This window comes from Rattus norvegicus, chromosome 3 (genome assembly GCF_021556685.1).
Source record: "Rattus norvegicus strain SHRSP/BbbUtx chromosome 3, alternate assembly SHRSP_T2T, whole genome shotgun sequence".
In the NCBI taxonomy this organism is placed as follows: domain Eukaryota; kingdom Metazoa; phylum Chordata; class Mammalia; order Rodentia; family Muridae; genus Rattus; species Rattus norvegicus.
Genome location: NC_141536.1, coordinates 20,406,423 through 20,425,399, shown reverse-complemented (window position 1 = coordinate 20,425,399; position 18,977 = coordinate 20,406,423). Strand labels below are relative to the sequence as shown.

Below are 18,977 nucleotides of genomic sequence, written 5' to 3'. Positions count from 1 at the left end.
GAAGGCCTCATACTTTTGCTGGCTGTTAGCTGGAGACCAGTCTGTCCATTCCTTGCCAGATGGGCCTCTGTGGGATGTCTCATGGTAGGAGATTGGATGAGATTGGCTCATCTAAGAGCAAGCAAACGTATCCTCATGTCCCCATCACTGGCCTGCTATGTGGCTACAGGCAAGCTTGTTTGGAGGTGTTCCTGGAGTGCCCCCTTACTGAGAAGATAAATACCTTGGTGTCACTGTAAAGCAGAGGAGGTCTGACCCATACAAGTTCCTTGATTGTCAGTTCAGTAGGCCCCTATGAGCTTGGTTGTCAGACTAAGGATTTTATATTCTTTTATAGGGTCTCTTAAATTTTTTTTAAAAATATTTGTGTATATTTCTCTGTGGGGATGTGTGCATATTATTGTGGGGGTATTCACCAGAGAAGACTACTTGAATATGGGTTTAAGCCAACAGGAGGTCTTTACTAGCTGGCCAGTAACTACATTTGGGTGTTTGTAATCCCAACATAGCCCTGAACCTTTCTCAGGGTGAGTTTTTAAGCAAAAACACGTTCTGGGTTGATATACTTCGCTTAACAAGAACAGTTACCCAGAAGCAGAACTACAGAGGGCAAAAAGAAAGTTTAGTACATTATAGAGACTTCCCCTAACGATGGACTTTGATGGATTAGGCCTTTGTTTTAGTTTTGGCAAGTGAGGCTGTCAATGTGTTGAGTTTTACAGCCTAAATGGTACCTCCACCATGGAATTGTATTCAGTCAGTTGTCCCAAGGTCTGGGGCCCTGTTAGTATATGAATACAGGCATCTGTGAAGGCATGCAAAGGTGTCAGATCCTCTCAAGCTGGTCTTACAAGCAGTTATGAACTGCCTGAGGTGGGTGCTGAGAGCTGAACTCTGGTCCTGTGCAAGAGCAGTATGTGCTCTTAACCACCAAGTCATCTCTCCCAGCCCCAAGTCTCTTAAAATTTAATGGAGCTCTGTTATAATTGCCATATACAGAAATAAGGAAAACACGAGTGTCTTATAAAAAAATCAAAGCTTTATTTTATGTAAGTGTTTAGCCTGAGTACAAGTATGTGCAGCTTGTGTGTGCCTGTGCTTAAGGAAACTTCTGAACCAGGTCCTCTGCAAGAGCAGCAAATACTCTTAACAGCTGAACCATCACAGCCCAGAAATGTACTTAAAATGAGATATTACCCTTACATTTTTAAGATGTGAGTTATTTATATTTTTAGTGAAAGTAGTATTAAAGTTATGAAACCAAAATTGTGAGATTTTTTTTCACGATATATTCAGAAATTTAATTATTGCTTTAAGATAATACAACATCTAAAGAATATTTCACTTAAACCCCATACCAAAGATACCATTTTAAGGTTGTTTTTTCTGGATTCAAATTAAAAAAAGACATTAATTTGTAACTAATGGAACCTCCTGCCCAAATAAAAAGAAGGTGAAAAAGAACAGGGAGAGAAGCATGTGTGCGCGGCACAGGTGATGGGGGTCACAGATAGTTAGATTATATATTTCAAGCATACCTCATACTGCTTACTGTCATTCAACTATAGGTAGACCTTAAATACAGTCTTGTATTACTGAAAGCAGGACATACTCTGGGGCACACATCGCTAGGAGATTTTGGAGCACATATCTATCATACAGTGTATGTCCGCAAACTAAGAAAGCTATGAGTCACCAGGCAATATCATCTTGGTCAGATCTCCATCATACATGCACACAGTCCTTCATTAGTCAAAGTGGCTAAATTTATGTAACAAAATAAGAGACAAAGACTTGTTATAAATATATATAAACACTATAAAAAAACAAGAAATTTGATAGAAAGCTAAATCTTGTTTCACTGGAAAACTCGAGCAGAGCAAGTTTTGAAACCCCCTCAGTGAATCTAAGCATTTATGAATGATTTTTTTTCTACTTATTTACTTCAAATTTTTTAAATTTGTTTAGTGATAGTAAATCTGATTGAAGTGTTTCTTGCTAATGCCAATTCTTTCATCATCACAAAACAAATATGACCTTTATTCTTCTAAATAGAGAATACCATTAATATATTTTACTAATATACAGAAAAGGATAATAAATCTTTATGTCACATGATACTATTTGTTCAACGGAAACTTGGTTGTCCAGTCATTCCAAAAGCCTGGAAAGCTGGCTGTGGTGGCACACACCTTTACTCCCGCACTCAGGAGGCAGAGGCAGGCTGTTTGTCTGGGAGTTTGAGATAAGTGAGTTCCAGGACAACCAGGACTATACAGAGAAGCCCTGCCTTGAAAAATCAAACCAAATCAACAAAAACAGCTTTCTACGAATGTTCATATGTACATATGTGCATATTGGTGCCTGTAGACATATGTGTGCATGCAACCGGTGTGTTCCTCAGTTACTTTCTATCTTTTATAAACATTTAAAAATGTGTTTGTCTTTATGAATTTATGTGCACACCTGTGTGTAGTGGGTTTTTTTCTGGGCTCATCTATACAGTATTTTTCTTTGTTACAACAAATGACTGTATTCTTTTAATTTATCAATCAGATTTATATCAGTAAATTTTTACCCCACAAAACGTACACACAATAAACTCAGAGCCAATTGATATTAATATAAACTTCCCATCTTGATAAGACAAGTTGTCTCGTAATTATCCATCCCTTATAAGATATTCATAGCTACCTGTGTCTGTTAAAGCCACATGGATCTGGGACATTCTTTTGCTTTTCCTCCATCTTCCTCCTCCTCCTCTCTTCTATCTCTCCCGCCTCACAAAAACTCTGTGCCCACTCTCCTTTTCTACTGTCCAATCTCAGGCCTTGTCTTATCTTGTGCCTGCCTCCACCTACATACAGACATTAATCCACATTTCCCTCTTTTTTATGACTGCATTTTATTAACGTAATACAAATTTGTTTACTATTTACTTATTTGTTTGTTTACTTAATTTTTTTTAGACAGGAGTTCTCTGTGTATCCTTGGTTGTCCTGGAACTCACTCTGTAAACCAGCCTGGTCTCAAACTCAGAGATTAAACTGCCTCTGCTTCCTGAGTACTGGGACTAAAGGCATGTACCACCATGCCCAGTCAATGCAAGTTTATTATTTCGCATTTTCTGCAAGCCAAAACTCTAAGACTGAAATGAAGATGTCTGTATGTGAGGCTATTACAGAGCCTTCACATCCACCAATCCAAAAGCAATGTCCATTCCTTTCTGGAGCCTCAAGGAAGAATCCACCTACCCACTCATTCTGCTCCTCGCAATATGGCACAAGTCCCATTGTCTTGCAGGTCACCAACATTGAGTTTCTTTGCTTATTTATATTGTCCAATTCCTTTTCACATAGTTTCCTTTTCAAATTTAGACCAGCAACCAATATTATTGAATTCCTCATATATGTCAGTGATTTCTGGCTTCTGTTATGCTAGAATTCCCCCCCACACACACACACACAAACAAAACAAAAATGCCCATGTTTAAATGTGCTACAAGGTTACTTGGTTAGTTAGGATGTTATGATGTAGAGAGTTGGAATGTTGTAGATCCTGAACCAGATAATCTTAGAGACTATACTTAGCACCCTTAATAGCCATTCACTTACCTCCTGTCTGACCTCACATTCTGTGACTATCATGCAAAGCTATTTGAAATATATTTACAGAGCCCTAGAATCTACCAATCCAAAAACAACAAATGTCATTGGGTGGTGCCTGGCGCCTATAGCAGAGATTTCCCTGCTTTGCTATAATTTGCTAACCCGAATGGTTTTCTTTACTCTAACTATGCTGTCTTCATGAAACTGTTGAATGTGGTCTTTGTGACAGCCTGAATCCTGGGTCATGGTCACTCATATTTGGCTCCAGAATAAACTCTCTTCTTATTCCCTTTGAAATGAGAACTGTATTTTTGCACTGACAAGAATAATTTCTTTATTTTCAAGTCAAATGATTAGTAACCTTAATTACACCTGCAAAACCCAACATTTAACAGTGGGTTGTCACATCACATAACTGTAACAGGCCTCGTTCCAGTGCCACACAGTAAAGCCAATAATTTAATAGATAAATTGATGGTAGAACCATTATTAGCAACAAGCCAACAAGTTGGAAGATAAAAAAGGTTTTTATTCCAAATTCCTGGAACCGCCTGGTTTTGTGTGTCAACTTCAACACAAGCTAGTCATCAGCGAGGACGGTGCCTCAGTTGAGGAAATGCCTCCATGACATCCACCTATAAGGCATTTTCTCAATTAGTGATCAATGGGGGAAGGCATAGCCCATTTTGAGTGGTGCCATCCCTGGGCTGGTAGTTGTGGATTCTATAGAAGGCAGGCTGAGCAAGCCATGTCGAGCAAATCAGTAAGCAGCATCCCTCCATGGCCTCTGTATCAGCTCTTGCCTACAGATTCCTGCCCTGCTTGATTGAGTTCCTGCCCTAAGTTCCTTGTTGATAAATAGTGGTATAGATGTGCAAGCTGAATAAACCCTTTCCTCTCTTGGTCAGACTGTTTCATCACTGCAATATAAACCCTTCGTCAGGGGCCACAGATGCTAAGGCTTCTTTGTGACAATGAGAAATCTAATTTTAATCGTAGCGAGGTGGGTACCACCACGGCCATCTGTCTTCTATTCCTGCACAAACATCATGACCAAGAAGCAAGTTGGGGAGGAAAGGGTTTATCCAGCTTGCTTCCATGTTGCTGGTCATCACTAAAGGATGTCAGGACTGGAACTCAAGCAGGTCAGGAAGCAGGAGCTGATGCAGAGGCCATGGAGGGATGTTACTTACTGGCTTGCTTCCCCTGGCTTGCTCAGCTTGCTTTCTTATAGAACCCAAGACCATCAGCCCAGGGACAGCACCAATCACAATGGGCTGGGTCCTCCCACCTTGACCACTAGTTGAGAAAATGCCTTACAGCTGGGTCTCATGAAGGCATTTCCACAACTGAGGCTCCTTTCTCTGTGATAACTCCAGCTTGTGTCACGTTGACACACAAAACTAGACAGTATAGCATCCTTGAAATAATCAGTTCCCTTTACGTGTTCCTACTGCTGTCCATAGGTCATCAGGCTCTTCATTCTGATTTCTAAGCCTGAAGGAAGTGCCACAGACCACTCAGACTTAAGGCCCCAGGGAAGGGGGAGGTTTGATGGGGTGGGGTCGGGGGTGGGGACATCCTCTTGGAGACAGGGGAGGAGGACAAGGAAGTGTCAGAGGGTGGACCAGGAGGGAGAAAAATAGATTAAAGAATAATAATAAAAAAAGGGCGAGCGCATGAGATATGAAGGATGGGGAGATGAATGGGGTTGGGGACATGATGCGAAATTCACAATCAATCAATAAAAAGTTTAAAAAAAAACTCGCCCCAAGCACAGTGTCTCTCTGACTATGAATCAGGATGTAGAACTCTCAGCTACTGCTCCAGCGCCATGCAGGACTGCGATGATCATGAATTAACCCTCTAAACCAGTGGTCCTCACCCTTCCCAATGCTGCACCCTCTAACACAGTTCCTCATGTTATGGTGACCACCGACCATAAAATTATTTTCTTTGCTACTTCATTACTATGATTTGACCACAGTTGTTTGATTCCCAAAGGTATCATGACCCACAGGTTGAGAATCACTGCTTTAAACTGTAGGCAAGCTGCCCAATTAAATGCTTTTTTTCCTAAGAGTTGCCTTGGTCGTGGTGCCTCTTCAGAGCAATAGAACCATAACTATGACAATATTATAACAGATAATGCTCATTAAATGATTAAAATAGCATATAAAAACTGTAAAAGTGTTCTTTCTACTGGTTTTCATTTGCTCTGCAAAGATAACTCTTATGTCTTATATATTTGCTAGTGACTTCTATCTTTGTCTTTATGTATATATAATGTTGTTTGTGTGATTTTTTTTATGTAGAAATTTGGCTGATATATACTGATCTATTTATTTTATTTTATTTTTTTACCAGTTCCAAAGTCTTTATCATTTTAGAAAAGATGGTCCATCCAGTCAGTGGGATGAAGAGCGGTGTCCAGGAGCCCCATCAGTAGTGCTGAAAAGGACTCTGGTTTCTCCATGTCTACCTGTACACACAGTCATGAGGACCAGACTTATAGTCAATCAGTTTCTTGGGCTTAAACCATAGACCGATTTCTTTCTCAGCACTCTCCACTGAATCACTGCCATGGATGATGTTCCTGCCAACTAGAATGCAGAAATCCCCACGAATCCCCCTGTTTTCGAATCCGCTGGATTGGTCTGCCCCAGCATCATCTGTTTTCACCACATTGCGCCCCTCCCACACCACTGCCGCTATAGGCCCTGAGTTCATGTACTTCTCTAGCCTAGAGAAGAAAGGACGGTTTTCAGGCCAGTGTACTGCTGCTTCAGGTGTTCTTCAGAAGCCCGAAGGAAGTTCATGGCGGCCAGGCAGAACCCCTTCAACTCGAATCCTTTGATGATCTCGCTCACCAGGCGGCGCTGCGCGCCATCTGGCTTGATGGCAAGGAAGATAAGCTCGAAGTTGGCCACAGTCCGAAAGCTGGTGGGTGGGCTGGTGCCTGCGATGAGCAATGGAAGCAAAAAGACTAGAACGACCACCAGCCAGCGTGGGGAGAGGGCACTGATCTATTTATTTTATTGTTTTGAAGTAGAGTCTCTTTTGCCCAACTTGACTCTTCTCTTTCAACGTTCTGAGTATGAGCAGGCATGAGCCTCCATACTTCTTATTAAGTACTTTATTAATAAAGTAAAACCCCATTATTAAATGTAACAATATATACATACCTTCATCTTATCTGTAGGATAGGCTAATCTGTAAGTGGAATGATTAGACTACAAGATATACATTTTTATAATATTGATAGATATCCCTCAATTTTAGACTTTTAAAAGTGTCTTATATTTTTTAAGGATGAGAAAGTATAATATGCTGTAGAAAAGAAGCCTGTTAAAGCAGGAGAGAAAGAGAGGAACAGTGTTATTTATTAGCTCAAGGAATTGGGAACTCCCGTACCAGTGATTCATTTAGTAAATGGATGTAAGAGAATGTTGGGTACATTTTGGGTATTTAATCAAATGCCGGTCTCTTCTGAGTGTTTTTGCTTTTCGGGGGGAAGAAAGAGTCAGAGTTATTAGAGTGGAAGAGGTATTGAAATTTGAGAGAAAAGATATGAATTGTTTTTTTGAAAGTGAGAGAAGAAATTGCCCAGGGAAATGGAGGCTTGCTGGGCGGCACTGAGGTGAACTTTCAAGGACTGCAGAGGGTGAAGAAGACTGCCATATTAGGGAGAACTGAATAAAAGTAAAATCAAAGCCAAAACATTTATTAAATGTATATGTGAAACATATCTTACATTTACTTATTACATGGGGGTGGGGGATGACCCTGTGTAATTCAGAGGACTGCTTTCCAGAGTCACGTCACTTCTTGTCTTCCGCCATGCACATCCCAAGGATTTAACTCAGGACCCAAGGTACTTTTGCTGGCTAAGTCATTTTACAGGCTTTCAAATATTCACTAAAAAAAATATTTATAGGGATCTCTTTTGCCCAGAGGCACTCTTTCTGAGCGCCGGCTGTGCCATTTAAAGCAGATCACACACATAACATTACTATGCACATACAGCTGAATAAGGTAAGGTATTTATTTATCTTTCACGCAAAAATGTAAAAGCTCCCATAGGAGCTTTTAAAATGAATTGTTTTTGAAAAGCTCTCAGGGAGAACTTTCCCTCGGGATGGAGACCCTCCAACTCAATGACCAGACCGAGACACCACAGGATGCAATCAGCAAGAGGATTTGGTTTATTGTCGGGATACACAGGCACAGGCACCTGCGGGCGCTTCAGTCACTCGGGGGACTGGCGCGCCCCACGGAACCAAGGATGGGCTTTTATAGGATTTTGGGGAGCAGAAGCAAGCATACAGAAGCAGATGCATGGTTACAGGGATATAATTGGTGGATTTTAATATGGCAAGGGTTTAGCCCGGGGGCAAGTTTCCTAGCTACCTTCCTGAAACATAAGGACTGACTCGGCCCCCCAAGGGTTCAGCCTGGGGGCAAGTTTCTTAGCTACCTTCTTGGAACATAACGGCTGACTCGGCCCCCCCACCAGGGTGTGGGACCTCTCCCGGGGCTTTTCTCATTGTCAGGTGCTCAACGGCAGTCCTCCTGTTGCCAGGCCTTCAACCAAACACATCTTGTTTGGCAGCCGCTGTGTACTCAGTGTTCTAACCTTTCTCTGAACCAGTCATCTTAAATATAGCCTTGCAAAATGGCGTTACTGCTGCTAAGCTGGGGTCTTTCAGTTTTAAAGGTATGTTGGGGGTGCGGGGACTGGAGGATGCTGTCTCTCATAGTCTGAACAAATAGCTTCTGATGAAAACGTGCACGTAGACAAATTTGCAGTAACACATAGGTGGTCCTAGAAACGTGAATAGAGAACCTCCTTCTTCAAATTAAGAGCCCTGTATTTTATATAAATCGAACATATCATATGTTTTAATTTACACACGGTTTTAAGAGCAATTTCACAGTTGTATACTAGACACCCCAACTAAGCAGTTTGAAATCATCTGAGGTTTAACAAAAGTTTTCAAAAATAGGGTAGTTTCGGGGTTAGGGATTTAGCTCAGTGGTAGAGCGCTTGCCTAGAAAGCGCAAGGCCCTGGGTTCGGTCCCCAGCTCCGGGAAAAAAAAAAAAAAAAAAAAAAGAAAAAAGAAAAAAAAATAGGGTAGTTTCCTTGATCTCTAGAATTTTCAAAGGTTATCACGATACATAACTGAAGTACTCTGTAAACTGTCGAGTCAACTATTTGACCAATATTAGTTGATACGAGTTACTCAAATTTCTTCAGTTGTCCACGCCCGTTTCTTGTCCAATAATCCAATTCAGGCTGTCATACAACTTTTGCCCTTTGAATTACTTATTCTTGAAGAAATTAATGTTTTTGAGCTATTTTTCGCTTCAATATTCATGTGTAACTTTTCTAGAAACTTGGAACAGAAATAAAGTTTTCTTATTTTAAAGTAGAAGTACACACCGAGGTGTTTTGTCCTAAGCTAAGACCCGTAGCTTCTCCTCAGACGCCGAGATAAGTTTCTTGTGATTGGACAGCGTGCGTCCGCCGTGACGCCGGAAGGCCGAGTGATTGGTCCGCAGAGTCCACTGCAGCTTTTCTCTGTTGCTTAAGGCTTTCGGTTACTTCTCTTTCTCTAAGCGAGCGTTCTTTGTTGGTGACCCGAGTTGCTAGTCCAGAAGGAACAGACTGAGTGAGCGAGGTAACTAAGTGCACAGGCGTCGGCGGGAGGAAGCGGCGGGCCTAGACATGGGTGGGGACAGGGGTTTGCGCGCCTTGGGCGAGCTACTTTGCCTCCGGGCTCCTGGATTCCAGTTTCTCCCGTGCGTCTCAAACTCCCTTCGAGACTCCGAGCGTCCCTCATCAGTACCGCCCTCCTCATCTGCCCTACCCAGCTCCGTCTTCCACGCTGCCCCGCCTCCTCAGCCCGCCCTTCTCCCGCTCCATTCTCCAGGCTGCTCCTCTTCAGCCCGTCCCTCCTCAGCCTTGCCTTCCTCACTGCTCCGCCTCCTCAACCCCGCCTTCCTTATGGCTTCGTTTTTCTCCACCCTGGCCTTTTAGCTTTGCTTTACTTATCCTTCTGTTCTTGCCCGTTTGTCCCATAAGCTCCGCCTTCCTGGAAGCTTAGCCCCGCCCTTCTCTGGTCCATCTGCTCAGCCCCGCCCTCCTCACTGTCCTACTTTCTTTTAACACTTTTGCAAGCCTTTCACTGGCCCTGCCCAGCTCACTTCACTGCTGCTCCCACCCTCTTCACGATCCTCCAGCTCTTCAAGTTTACTATCCCCACTTGAGGTTTACCATCTGCTCTGCGCATGCATGCCACTTTTGTTTGCCAGTGTGCTGGCCTCCTCGCCTCTCAGCAGCCCAGCCTCCTTAGTACACTCCACTCTGGCCCTGTTTCACCCATTGCACAGCACTGATGTTTCTTGGACGGAGTTGTGGCCCTCTGGCACATCCCTGACAAGGAGCTTTCAAAAGTTTTCTTCCTTTCCTTGTCCTCTTGATTGTTTGTTGTTCAGCCGGCACAGAGATCCTGACTGTGTGGGAGAGAGGTACATTGTAATAGTGTAAATACCATGTGCTAAGTCTCTTCTGAAGGCAGCCCAGTGTTGGGATGCTTAGAGGAAGGACGTTTTGTTTTTGTTTTTGATTAGTCATTCCTGCTGGATTCTTAAACAGACTTCTAAAGCACTGAATGGAATCTTTCCTCAAAATACCTGGGTCCTAGGTGTTCTTTAAACATCTGACTCTTACTTAAATTTTGTTGTGGAGACTTGCTTTAGCTGGTCAGATTTGGTCCAGCTTGAGACCATTTATCTAGGCTCTTAGTGAGGCAAGGAAGGAGTGAATGACTTAGTTTCAATGGTATACCTGCCCTTGGTAGTCTCTTTTGAGGTTTTCCCTGAGGACTTTCCCCTGATTTGTTAGCTAGCAGTCTTAAAACTAAAAGTGTGTATGAGTAAAAACCATGAGCAGTAAATTCCTCTTACCCAGTCCACACCAGTAGACAGTAATGTACCTCTAAGGCTTCTGGAATCACACATCTGTGGGCCTGTTAACAGCTCCAGTGTTTGTGACAGAGCTCAGCAAAGAATGTGCCTTATCTAAGTCTTGGTTTTGCCTGCTCTAGCAAAAGCCTGGTAAACTATGGCATAGATCCAGGGTTGGGGTTTGCTGAGATTCTGCTTATGAAGACACCTTCAGAGTCGTATAACGTTGTGGGGAGTCAGTCAGTCCAAGTGTACCTTGTCTGGTTCGTGTCTTCTTTGCTCCAGCCAGATACATTGCTCTCTTCTAGGCGCCATGACAACCCTGGATGACAAGTTGCTGGGGGAGAAATTGCAGTACTACTACAGCACCAGTGAGGATGAGGACAGTGACCATGAAGACAAAGACAGAGGCAGGGGAGCCCCAGCCAGTAGTTCCACGCCTGCGGAGGCTGAGCTGGCAGGCGAAGGCATTTCAGTCAATACAGGTACTGAAGGCTCTGAGCTCTGGAAATGGGCTGGAAAAGTGGCCTTTGAAATGTATATTTGTTAGAAGTCCTGCTCTCCTTTCTCCAACTCCAGTCCCACTTTCCTTCCAGAGATAACATGGTGTAGTCCTTCATTGTGCTTGCTTCTGCCCTTTCTCTGTGCAATGCAAATCTGTATGCATATCAGCAATGGAAGGGAACTTGCTGGAGCGTGTTTGACAACCCGTAAATCGTGTATATGAGTATACTGGTTAATATATGATTGATTCCTAGAAATGTCGTTTTTACACTGATAGTTTTCTTAAGTTAAAGTCTGTTTTATTGTTGTATGTATATGCATGGCCTATATGCTTGGTTACAATGCTTGGATACCAGTATGGAGAGAAGAGGACTTTTTGGAGTGGGTTCTCTCATCTTCACAGTTAAATTCCAGGGATTTATCTACTTCAGGTCTCCAGGCTTATACTGTAGGATCCCTGTGTGGTGAGTCATCTCAGTGGTTCTTATACTACTGTGTATTGTTTTTAGTTTGTAACTTTCTACTTCTGGGGATTGGCCGAGGGCTTTGTTCATGCTTTGCAAGTGCTCTACCACAGTCCACAGCCCAACCCACTGTAACATCCTAATATTGTCAGATTGCTTAGGTTGAGGTAATGCTTGTAGTTCAGCCAGCAACAGTATTTTTTCATTTAGTTTCTCTCCTACTATGTTTAACAGGTTTTGAAATTTTTGCCACCTTTTTAGAGATAGTGTCTCATGTCGTTCAAGCTGGCCTTGAACTCCTAATCTCAAATGATCCTCCATCCTCAGTTTCTTCAGTAGGGATTCCTGGCATGCATCACTATGCCTAGCTTATTATTATTTTTGCAGTATCTTTTATGTCAAGATATGTAGAACTGTCTGATCTTACCCCTTCTTGCCTTTGGGTGCTGGGGATCAAATCTACGGCTTTGTGAATGCTTGCTTAGTACTCTTGCAGCTGAACTGTATTCATAGCCCTTGGTTTTTGGAGGGAGGATCTTACTGTAACTCAGGCTGAACATGTGATCTTCCAGTGTGGAATGCTGATGTTGCAGATGTGGGCTACCAGGACCTCTCTGTGTCAAATTCCCTTCTTTCTACATGTTTCTTCTTTACCTTCGAGTAGATGAATCATAACTTGTAGAATGTTGAGCATTAGGTTGGCCATTTAATTCCTGCAAAGTGCGCTGCAGTAGACCTCCTTGTGCCCCACGTAAGGCTATACAGAGGCCCTTGCTAACTGTGTCATAGATACAGCAGGCTCCATGCCAATGTGAATCCTGTCACAGATGTCAGCGGCCCAAAGCCCCTGGTCTGTTCTCAGTTATGCTTGTCCTATTCAGGTCCAAAAGGGGTGATCAATGACTGGCGCCGCTTCAAGCAGTTGGAGACAGAACAGAGGGAGGAGCAGTGCCGGGAGATGGAGCGGCTGATCAAAAAGCTGTCTATGAGCTGCAGGTCCCATCTGGATGAAGAGGAGGAGCAGCAGAAACAGAAGGACCTCCAGGAGAAAATCAGTGGGAAGGTAATGGCTTCTTCAAGGCTTCCCTGGCTGCTGGAAATGGGCTTGGTGATTCAGGAAGGGAGGAAAGTAGATTTGGCTCCTGAGGTGCATTGAAATGCAGGGCAAAGCTGGGAGCCCTGTCATAACTTGGGGGTGCATCTGGGTTTGCTCTCAACTCAGCTGTACATTGTTATAGCAAAGTCTCTTCCTGAGCCTATGCTTTCATTTGCTAGATGAGGTCATAATCTTTATCTTTCTGGCGTTCTGGAGCATATATTAGTTTCCTAATTGTGTTCATGATTATTTTGTGGAGACAGTAAATAGAATAGACATTCAGGGAGATACTTGAGCCCAGGTCCCTGACACCTTCTTACCTTATCAGCATTAAAGGTCTCTCTTGTTCCTTCTGACTATGGAAGAAGTGTTCCTGAGTGCCTCAGATCAGTTAGCAGTGACTTAAAGCTGTCAGGCACTGGGGCCAGAAGAAGGGCTCAGTGGGGAAAGGAGTTTGTTAGACAAGCCTGGTGACTTGAGTTCAGTCCCCAGAACCCATGTAAAGGAGGGAGGAGAGAACTAGCTCCACTGTTGTCTTCTGACCTCCATCTGCATGGAGAGCAGGCACACAGTGTAACAGGAAGTTGACTTTTTTTTTTTTTTTTTTTGCTGTCAATAGGAAATTTACTTATTTTAAAACAATCCAAATGCTGGCATTGTCCAGAAATTTTTTTTTTTTTGTTTTTTGTTTTTTTTTCGGAGCTGGGGACCGAACCCAGGGCCTTGCGCTTCCTAGGTAAGCGCTCTACCACTGAGCTAAATCCCCAGCCCCCAGAAAATTTTAACAGGTTTATTTGTAATTGTTATAAAGTTGAACTGTTGAAATGTGTTCACAGAAACATTTTGCTTGCATTAATGCTTTACATCTTGCATTTATATTAAAAATTCACACACAAATGAACGTGAAGAAACTGCCAATACCTGATTCTGTCCCCTATGTTTCCACTTGCAATCATATACTTAGGTATCTTTGACCCCATGGAAAAAATACCTAACATTCAGAACTACTGATAACAGGAAGAAGAGGAAAAAAAATTTTTTTTGAGAATAAAATGTTTCCCCTCATAGTGGACACTTAAGCACGTTCTCCACGTATGCGGTGTGCTAGCTGGATGTCTTATGGCATAATTGTTACACGTTTAGCATGGACAGCACACAGGTTGGTATCTTCAAAAAGGCCAACCAGATAGGCCTCACTTGCCTCCTGCAAAGCACCAATCGCTGCCCTCTGGAAGTGCAGGTCTTTTTGAAGTCCTGAGCAATTTCTCGCACCAGACGCTGAAAGGGGAGCTTGCTAATCAGAAGTTCAGTGGACTTCTGATAGCATCTGATTTCACTGAGTGCTACAGTACCAGTAACGATGAGGTTTCTTCACCCCTCCAGTAGAGGGTGCACTCTTGCGAACAGCTTTTGTAGCCAGTTGTTTCCTGGGTTCTTTACCTCCAGTAGATTGGCGGGCAGTCTGCTTTGTATGAGCCATGGTATGGGCACCTCCTTACTTACCCCCTCTTCTCCTTCAACTGGAGCTCAGCAAGCAAGAACAAGTTGACATTTAAAAATATCAGCCAACATGAGGGTGCAGATAAAACTGAGTCGATCACTTTGACTGGGGAATGATTTCAGGGCATAAAATCTAGACAAAGGCTAGCTAAAAGACGCAGTCAAATCAGCCAAACTTAGAGCAATGGGAAGAAGATTGGTAAAGAGAATTGAGAAGGATGCTGGTTATGACACTTCTGATCCAGTGTTCCAGTTTAGTGTGGCCCCTGCTTACCACCTCTAGTCTTACAGGGTTAGTCAGAGATGTTTTGCTGCACCAGGCCAGGAGAAAGATCTGTCAGGGAAGCTGGCTATAGCATAGTGTGCCTGCTGCTCATAGCTGTTGAGCAGAGACACCAGAATGAAGCAGCAGTCATGTGACCACAGGTCAGTTGTAAGAGATTCTGTCCCTGTCCTCTTAGGCCACCTATAGTAGACTAGAACTGGAAACTGTCTGCCTGACAGAAATGAGGCTGAAGGAAGGTCAGTATGATCTATGTATATCAATTTGTAAAAATGTTTTGAAGCATGAGGAAATATTTATAAATTATTATTATTTTTTTCTTTTGAGACAGAGTCTCACTGTGCTGGCCTAGAACTCACTGTGTAGACCAGGCTGTAGATGATAAAGGTCCGTCTGTCCCTGCCTCCTGATTGCTGGGATTAAAGGGGTGGAGAGCTACCATGCTCAGTCATTATAAGGTAGTTAACATTACCTAGAGACAAAAGCAGGTTATGAGACACCCATAGCTGCTGCTGCACAAGTAAGACAGCTACAGTCAGCTAACTGGCAATAAAAAAGCTGAGCCTGGTAGTATATGTCTAATTCCACTACATGGTAGGCTAAGACAGGCTCAGGATTGTTTGTTTGAAGCCAGCCTGGAGTACATAGTGAGAACCAGGCTGGCCTGTTCTACATAGGGAAACCTTGTTTCAAAATTGAAAAAAAAAATTTTGGGCTGGAGAGCTGGCTCAATGGTTAAGAACACATGTTCTTGCAGAGGACCTGGGTTTGATCCCCCAGCACCCACAAAGTGGTCCACAAACATCCATTACTCCGGTTCCAGGAGATCTGACCTCCAAAGGCACCAAGCACTCATTTGGTGCACATAAATATATGCAGCAAAACACACATAAAATGAATAAACCTTAAAGTGCAATTTATCACTCGTCATGTGTCATGTGGATTGAGCTGTGTTCCTTTGGAAGTTCCTTAATTATGTTGTCTTTTCAAAAAGAGGTAAGAGTGACTAGAACTTAGTCTAGACTGACAGAAATGCTCAGAGGGGACATGGTACTATGTGGTGCTGCTGTACTGGAATGAGAAGCAAAATGGTATTGAAGTTTCAAACTTAAGTTTCTAAAATCTAGTTTAAGGGGCTAGAGAGATGGCTTAGTGGATAAGAATAGGCACTGCTCTTAGAGACCCTAGTGTGGTTCTCAGAACTCAAAAGATGACTTCCAACTGCTCCTGGGAATCTGACACCCTCTTTTGAACTATGTAGGCACATGCATACCTCCCCACACACATACATATATACACATAATTAAAAGATAAAAAGAGATCTTTAAAAGTTCTAGTTTGAATCCTAGTCTTGTACTTTATACTTGTGTGAATTTGTGCAAATAATGTAAAATCTTTGGTTTAATACCTACATTTACAAAATGGAGTTATTAAAGTTCTTCCAATGAGATTAACTCAAGAATTCAGTCATAGGTGACTTCAATCATGATGGCCAAGGGCATAAGCACCACATGGTAGGAGAGAACTAACTCCTGCAAGTTGTCCTCTAACTTCCACAGGAGCAGCATGGTATGAGCATGCTCCCTTCCCCTGAAAGTCAAAGTAATGAAAACATTTCAAAGACGATCTGGAAAGAAGATTCAGCTGTTAAAAGTACCTGTTTTTATAGATGATCCAGGGTTGGTTCCCAGCACCTGTGTGGTGGCTCACAACCTTTGTAACTGCAGTTCCTGGGGAGCCAGTGCCCCCTTCTGGCTTCCACAGGCTCCAGCATACACCTGGTGCACATAAAATACACCTCTATCCATACAAATTTTAAGAGAGATGACATAATATGAATAAGACACTAGTGTGAAACCTCATGTTTCTAAGTACTGGGTACATATCTACATCAGTCACATATGTTCCGTGTCTGTCTTGGTTCTCCATGTCTGCTGGTTTTCCTGCAGATGACTCTGAAGGAGTGTGGTATGATGGACAAGAATTTGGATGATGAAGAGTTTCTGCAGCAGTATCGGAAGCAGAGGATGGACGAGATGCGGCAGCAGCTTCATAAAGGGCCCCAATTCAAGCAAGTGCTTGAGATCCCCAGTGGAGAAGGATTTTTAGATATGATTGATAAAGAACAGAAAAGCACCCTTATCATGGTTCATATTTATGAAGATGGTGTCCCAGGGACTGAAGCCATGAATGGCTGCATGATCTGCCTTGCCGCAGAGTACCCCACTGTCAAATTCTGCCGAGTGAGGAGCTCGGTTATTGGGGCCAGCAGTCGTTTTACCCGGAATGCCCTTCCTGCTCTGCTCATCTACAAGGCGGGTGAATTGATTGGCAATTTTGTTCGTGTCACTGACCAGCTGGGCGAAGATTTCTTTGCTGTAGACCTTGAAGCTTTCCTGCAGGAATTTGGATTGCTCCCAGAAAAGGAAGTCTTGGTGCTGACATCTGTGCGAAACTCTGCCACCTGTCACAGTGAAGACAGCGATCTAGAAATAGATTGAACTGATAATCCAGTTCTGTAGCTGTCTCATTGTTTGGGCTAGAGGACACATGTCTGTATTTATTTCTGTCCTTCCTGTCTTCTGGCTTTACAGCTGCTCTTTGTAGTCTGGTTTAGTATGTGGAAAGTCAAGAAACTCAGATTAAATCAGAATCCTGACTCACTTTGTGGCTAGCAGTAAAGCGATTTCTAATTATATAGACAGGAAGCTGGGTTCTTGAGCTGTTTACATCTCTAGCGTGACATCTCTGAAATTGTTTCCAGTCAATATTGACATGGCACCCTTGAAGGCAATGTCTTGAAAATTGTCTTCTGATGACCTCAGAATTCCACCAGGTCTGAGAGTAGAATTCCCTAGTGAGTGTGTTCTGTGCAGTGTAAACAGTGCATTTCCATAATCACTTGATTGCAAATCATGTTTACTTGCAATCAGACTGTACTTATTTTCTCCAGATCCTTTTCTACCAGGGTCCATACAAGGTTGGGAATATAGCTCAGTGGTGAACTCTTAACCTAGCATACACGTAGCTCCAAGGTATCTGATTCCCACCCAGCACTGTCAAAACTAAAGGTTCCAGATGGTGCCTGATGCTGTAGTTAGCAGTGGTCTCTGCTGAGGGAGTCACTGGTCCAGTCCAGCATAATGAAGTATGAACAGGAAGGGATGTTTTCTTGCTGACTGCTGTCATGATGTTGGGAAGCAGGCATCCTATTGACTGACACTGGTGTGTATAGAGCTTGAAAACCTCAGTAGGAGGACCTTTCTGTATCCTGCTCATCAGCATCTTTTCCTCTGTTATTTAGCAAGGTAATGCTTTGTTTAACCTTTTTAACTTTTTAAAAAGCTTTTTTTGCCTATTAGAAAAAAATTCATATTTACTAGAGGAAAATTGGCCAAAATACAGATGCAAAAATGGTTTAAAAATATAATTCTGCCACCTGAATACTGTATGTTTTGGTACCATTCATATATAGGGTTTTTTTTTTAATGTATTCTAGGGTTTTTTTTTTATGGATTCATAGGCTTTGGTTTGTCTTTAAATGACATTGGGATCATTCTGAGCATACTGTCAGATAGTGTGATCAGTTACTAACAGAAGTTTTTCATGCTATTAAATACTCTTCTGTAATATTTTAATAACTGTTGATATTCCATTGATTTGCTGAAATCTGGTGTTTGGGTTTTAGAAAGATAGCAAACTTTTTTATTATAAACTTTCTATTATGAAACATGTTTATCATAGAACATACAATAAAAATTAAGTTAAAAAGATATTTAAAAGCCATAAAATTTTACTACTGATAATTACTGTCACCATTTTTACAGATCTCTTTCTAGCTTTATGTGTATGTGTGTATTTATAAAAGTCATCATCATTCAAGTTTTTTCTTCCTTTTGATTACTCTTTATATGTTCTAGTATTGGGAAAAGAAATGAATCTGGAAGTAAATATTAGCTTTAGTATTTACACATGAGTTTTTTGGTTGCTCAGAAGCTAGCAGGAAATGAATCCTGAAAGTACCTGTTGGAGTTAATCAACAAAAACAGTATCATTTTCTGACTAAGGAGCTCATTGTAGAAGTGAAGACAATCATAGGAGCAGAGACAACTGATGTCAATATTCTAGTTTATTTTTTCCAGTTTTTTTCCCCATTCTTAATAACATTGATAGTTACTGAATTCTGTGTTCTACTTTACGTAGCAGTGCATACTAAAATACTTTGGTATATTGTAAAAGTTCTGAATAAATCAGTTGCTTTATAATTCACCATCTAAATAAACTATACCATATTGACTCAGCCTGTATATCAGATGTTTAAATTCCCAGCATTTTGCTAAAGCGTTTAACATCTTTGTGATTTGCACTGTGTTTTGCATCATTCATAGTATAGATGTCTAGAAGAGTCACTGAAAAAATTGGCAGAAACACTTAAAATTTTTTTTCTTCACAAAATAATTTTGATAATTTCATACACAGATATAATACATTTTGATTATATTTACCATACTGCTCTCTTGACTTCCACTCCTGCTGATCTTCCTTCTCCCAA

General features: G+C 42.0%; 2 protein-coding genes and 1 pseudogene across 3 annotated transcripts in view; 2 read left to right on the top strand and 1 right to left on the bottom strand.

The window, feature by feature from the left end:
• Positions 1-7,356, top strand: part of Rc3h2 (ring finger and CCCH-type domains 2) — a 65,302-nt gene extending 57,946 nt beyond the window's left edge. The window contains exon 22 of the mRNA XM_087652770.1: positions 5,976-7,356. Within this exon, the coding sequence (XP_087508896.1) occupies positions 5,976-6,057 (82 nt within the window). The 3' untranslated portion in view covers positions 6,058-7,356. The remainder of the gene's footprint in view (positions 1-5,975) is intronic.
• Nme2-ps2 (NME/NM23 nucleoside diphosphate kinase 2, pseudogene 2) lies at positions 6,087-8,098 on the bottom strand (annotated as a pseudogene).
• Positions 8,099-9,174: 1,076 nt separating this feature from the next.
• Positions 9,175-18,725, top strand: Pdcl (phosducin like). 2 transcript variants are annotated; one of them, NM_022247.2, is given in 4 exon segments: positions 9,175-9,290; positions 10,887-11,063; positions 12,428-12,609; positions 16,375-18,197. In NM_022247.2, coding segments are annotated over 3 exon segments (906 nt in total). In that variant the 5' UTR covers positions 9,175-9,290; positions 10,887-10,891; the 3' UTR covers positions 16,927-18,197.
• The last annotated feature ends 252 nt before the right edge of the window (positions 18,726-18,977 follow it).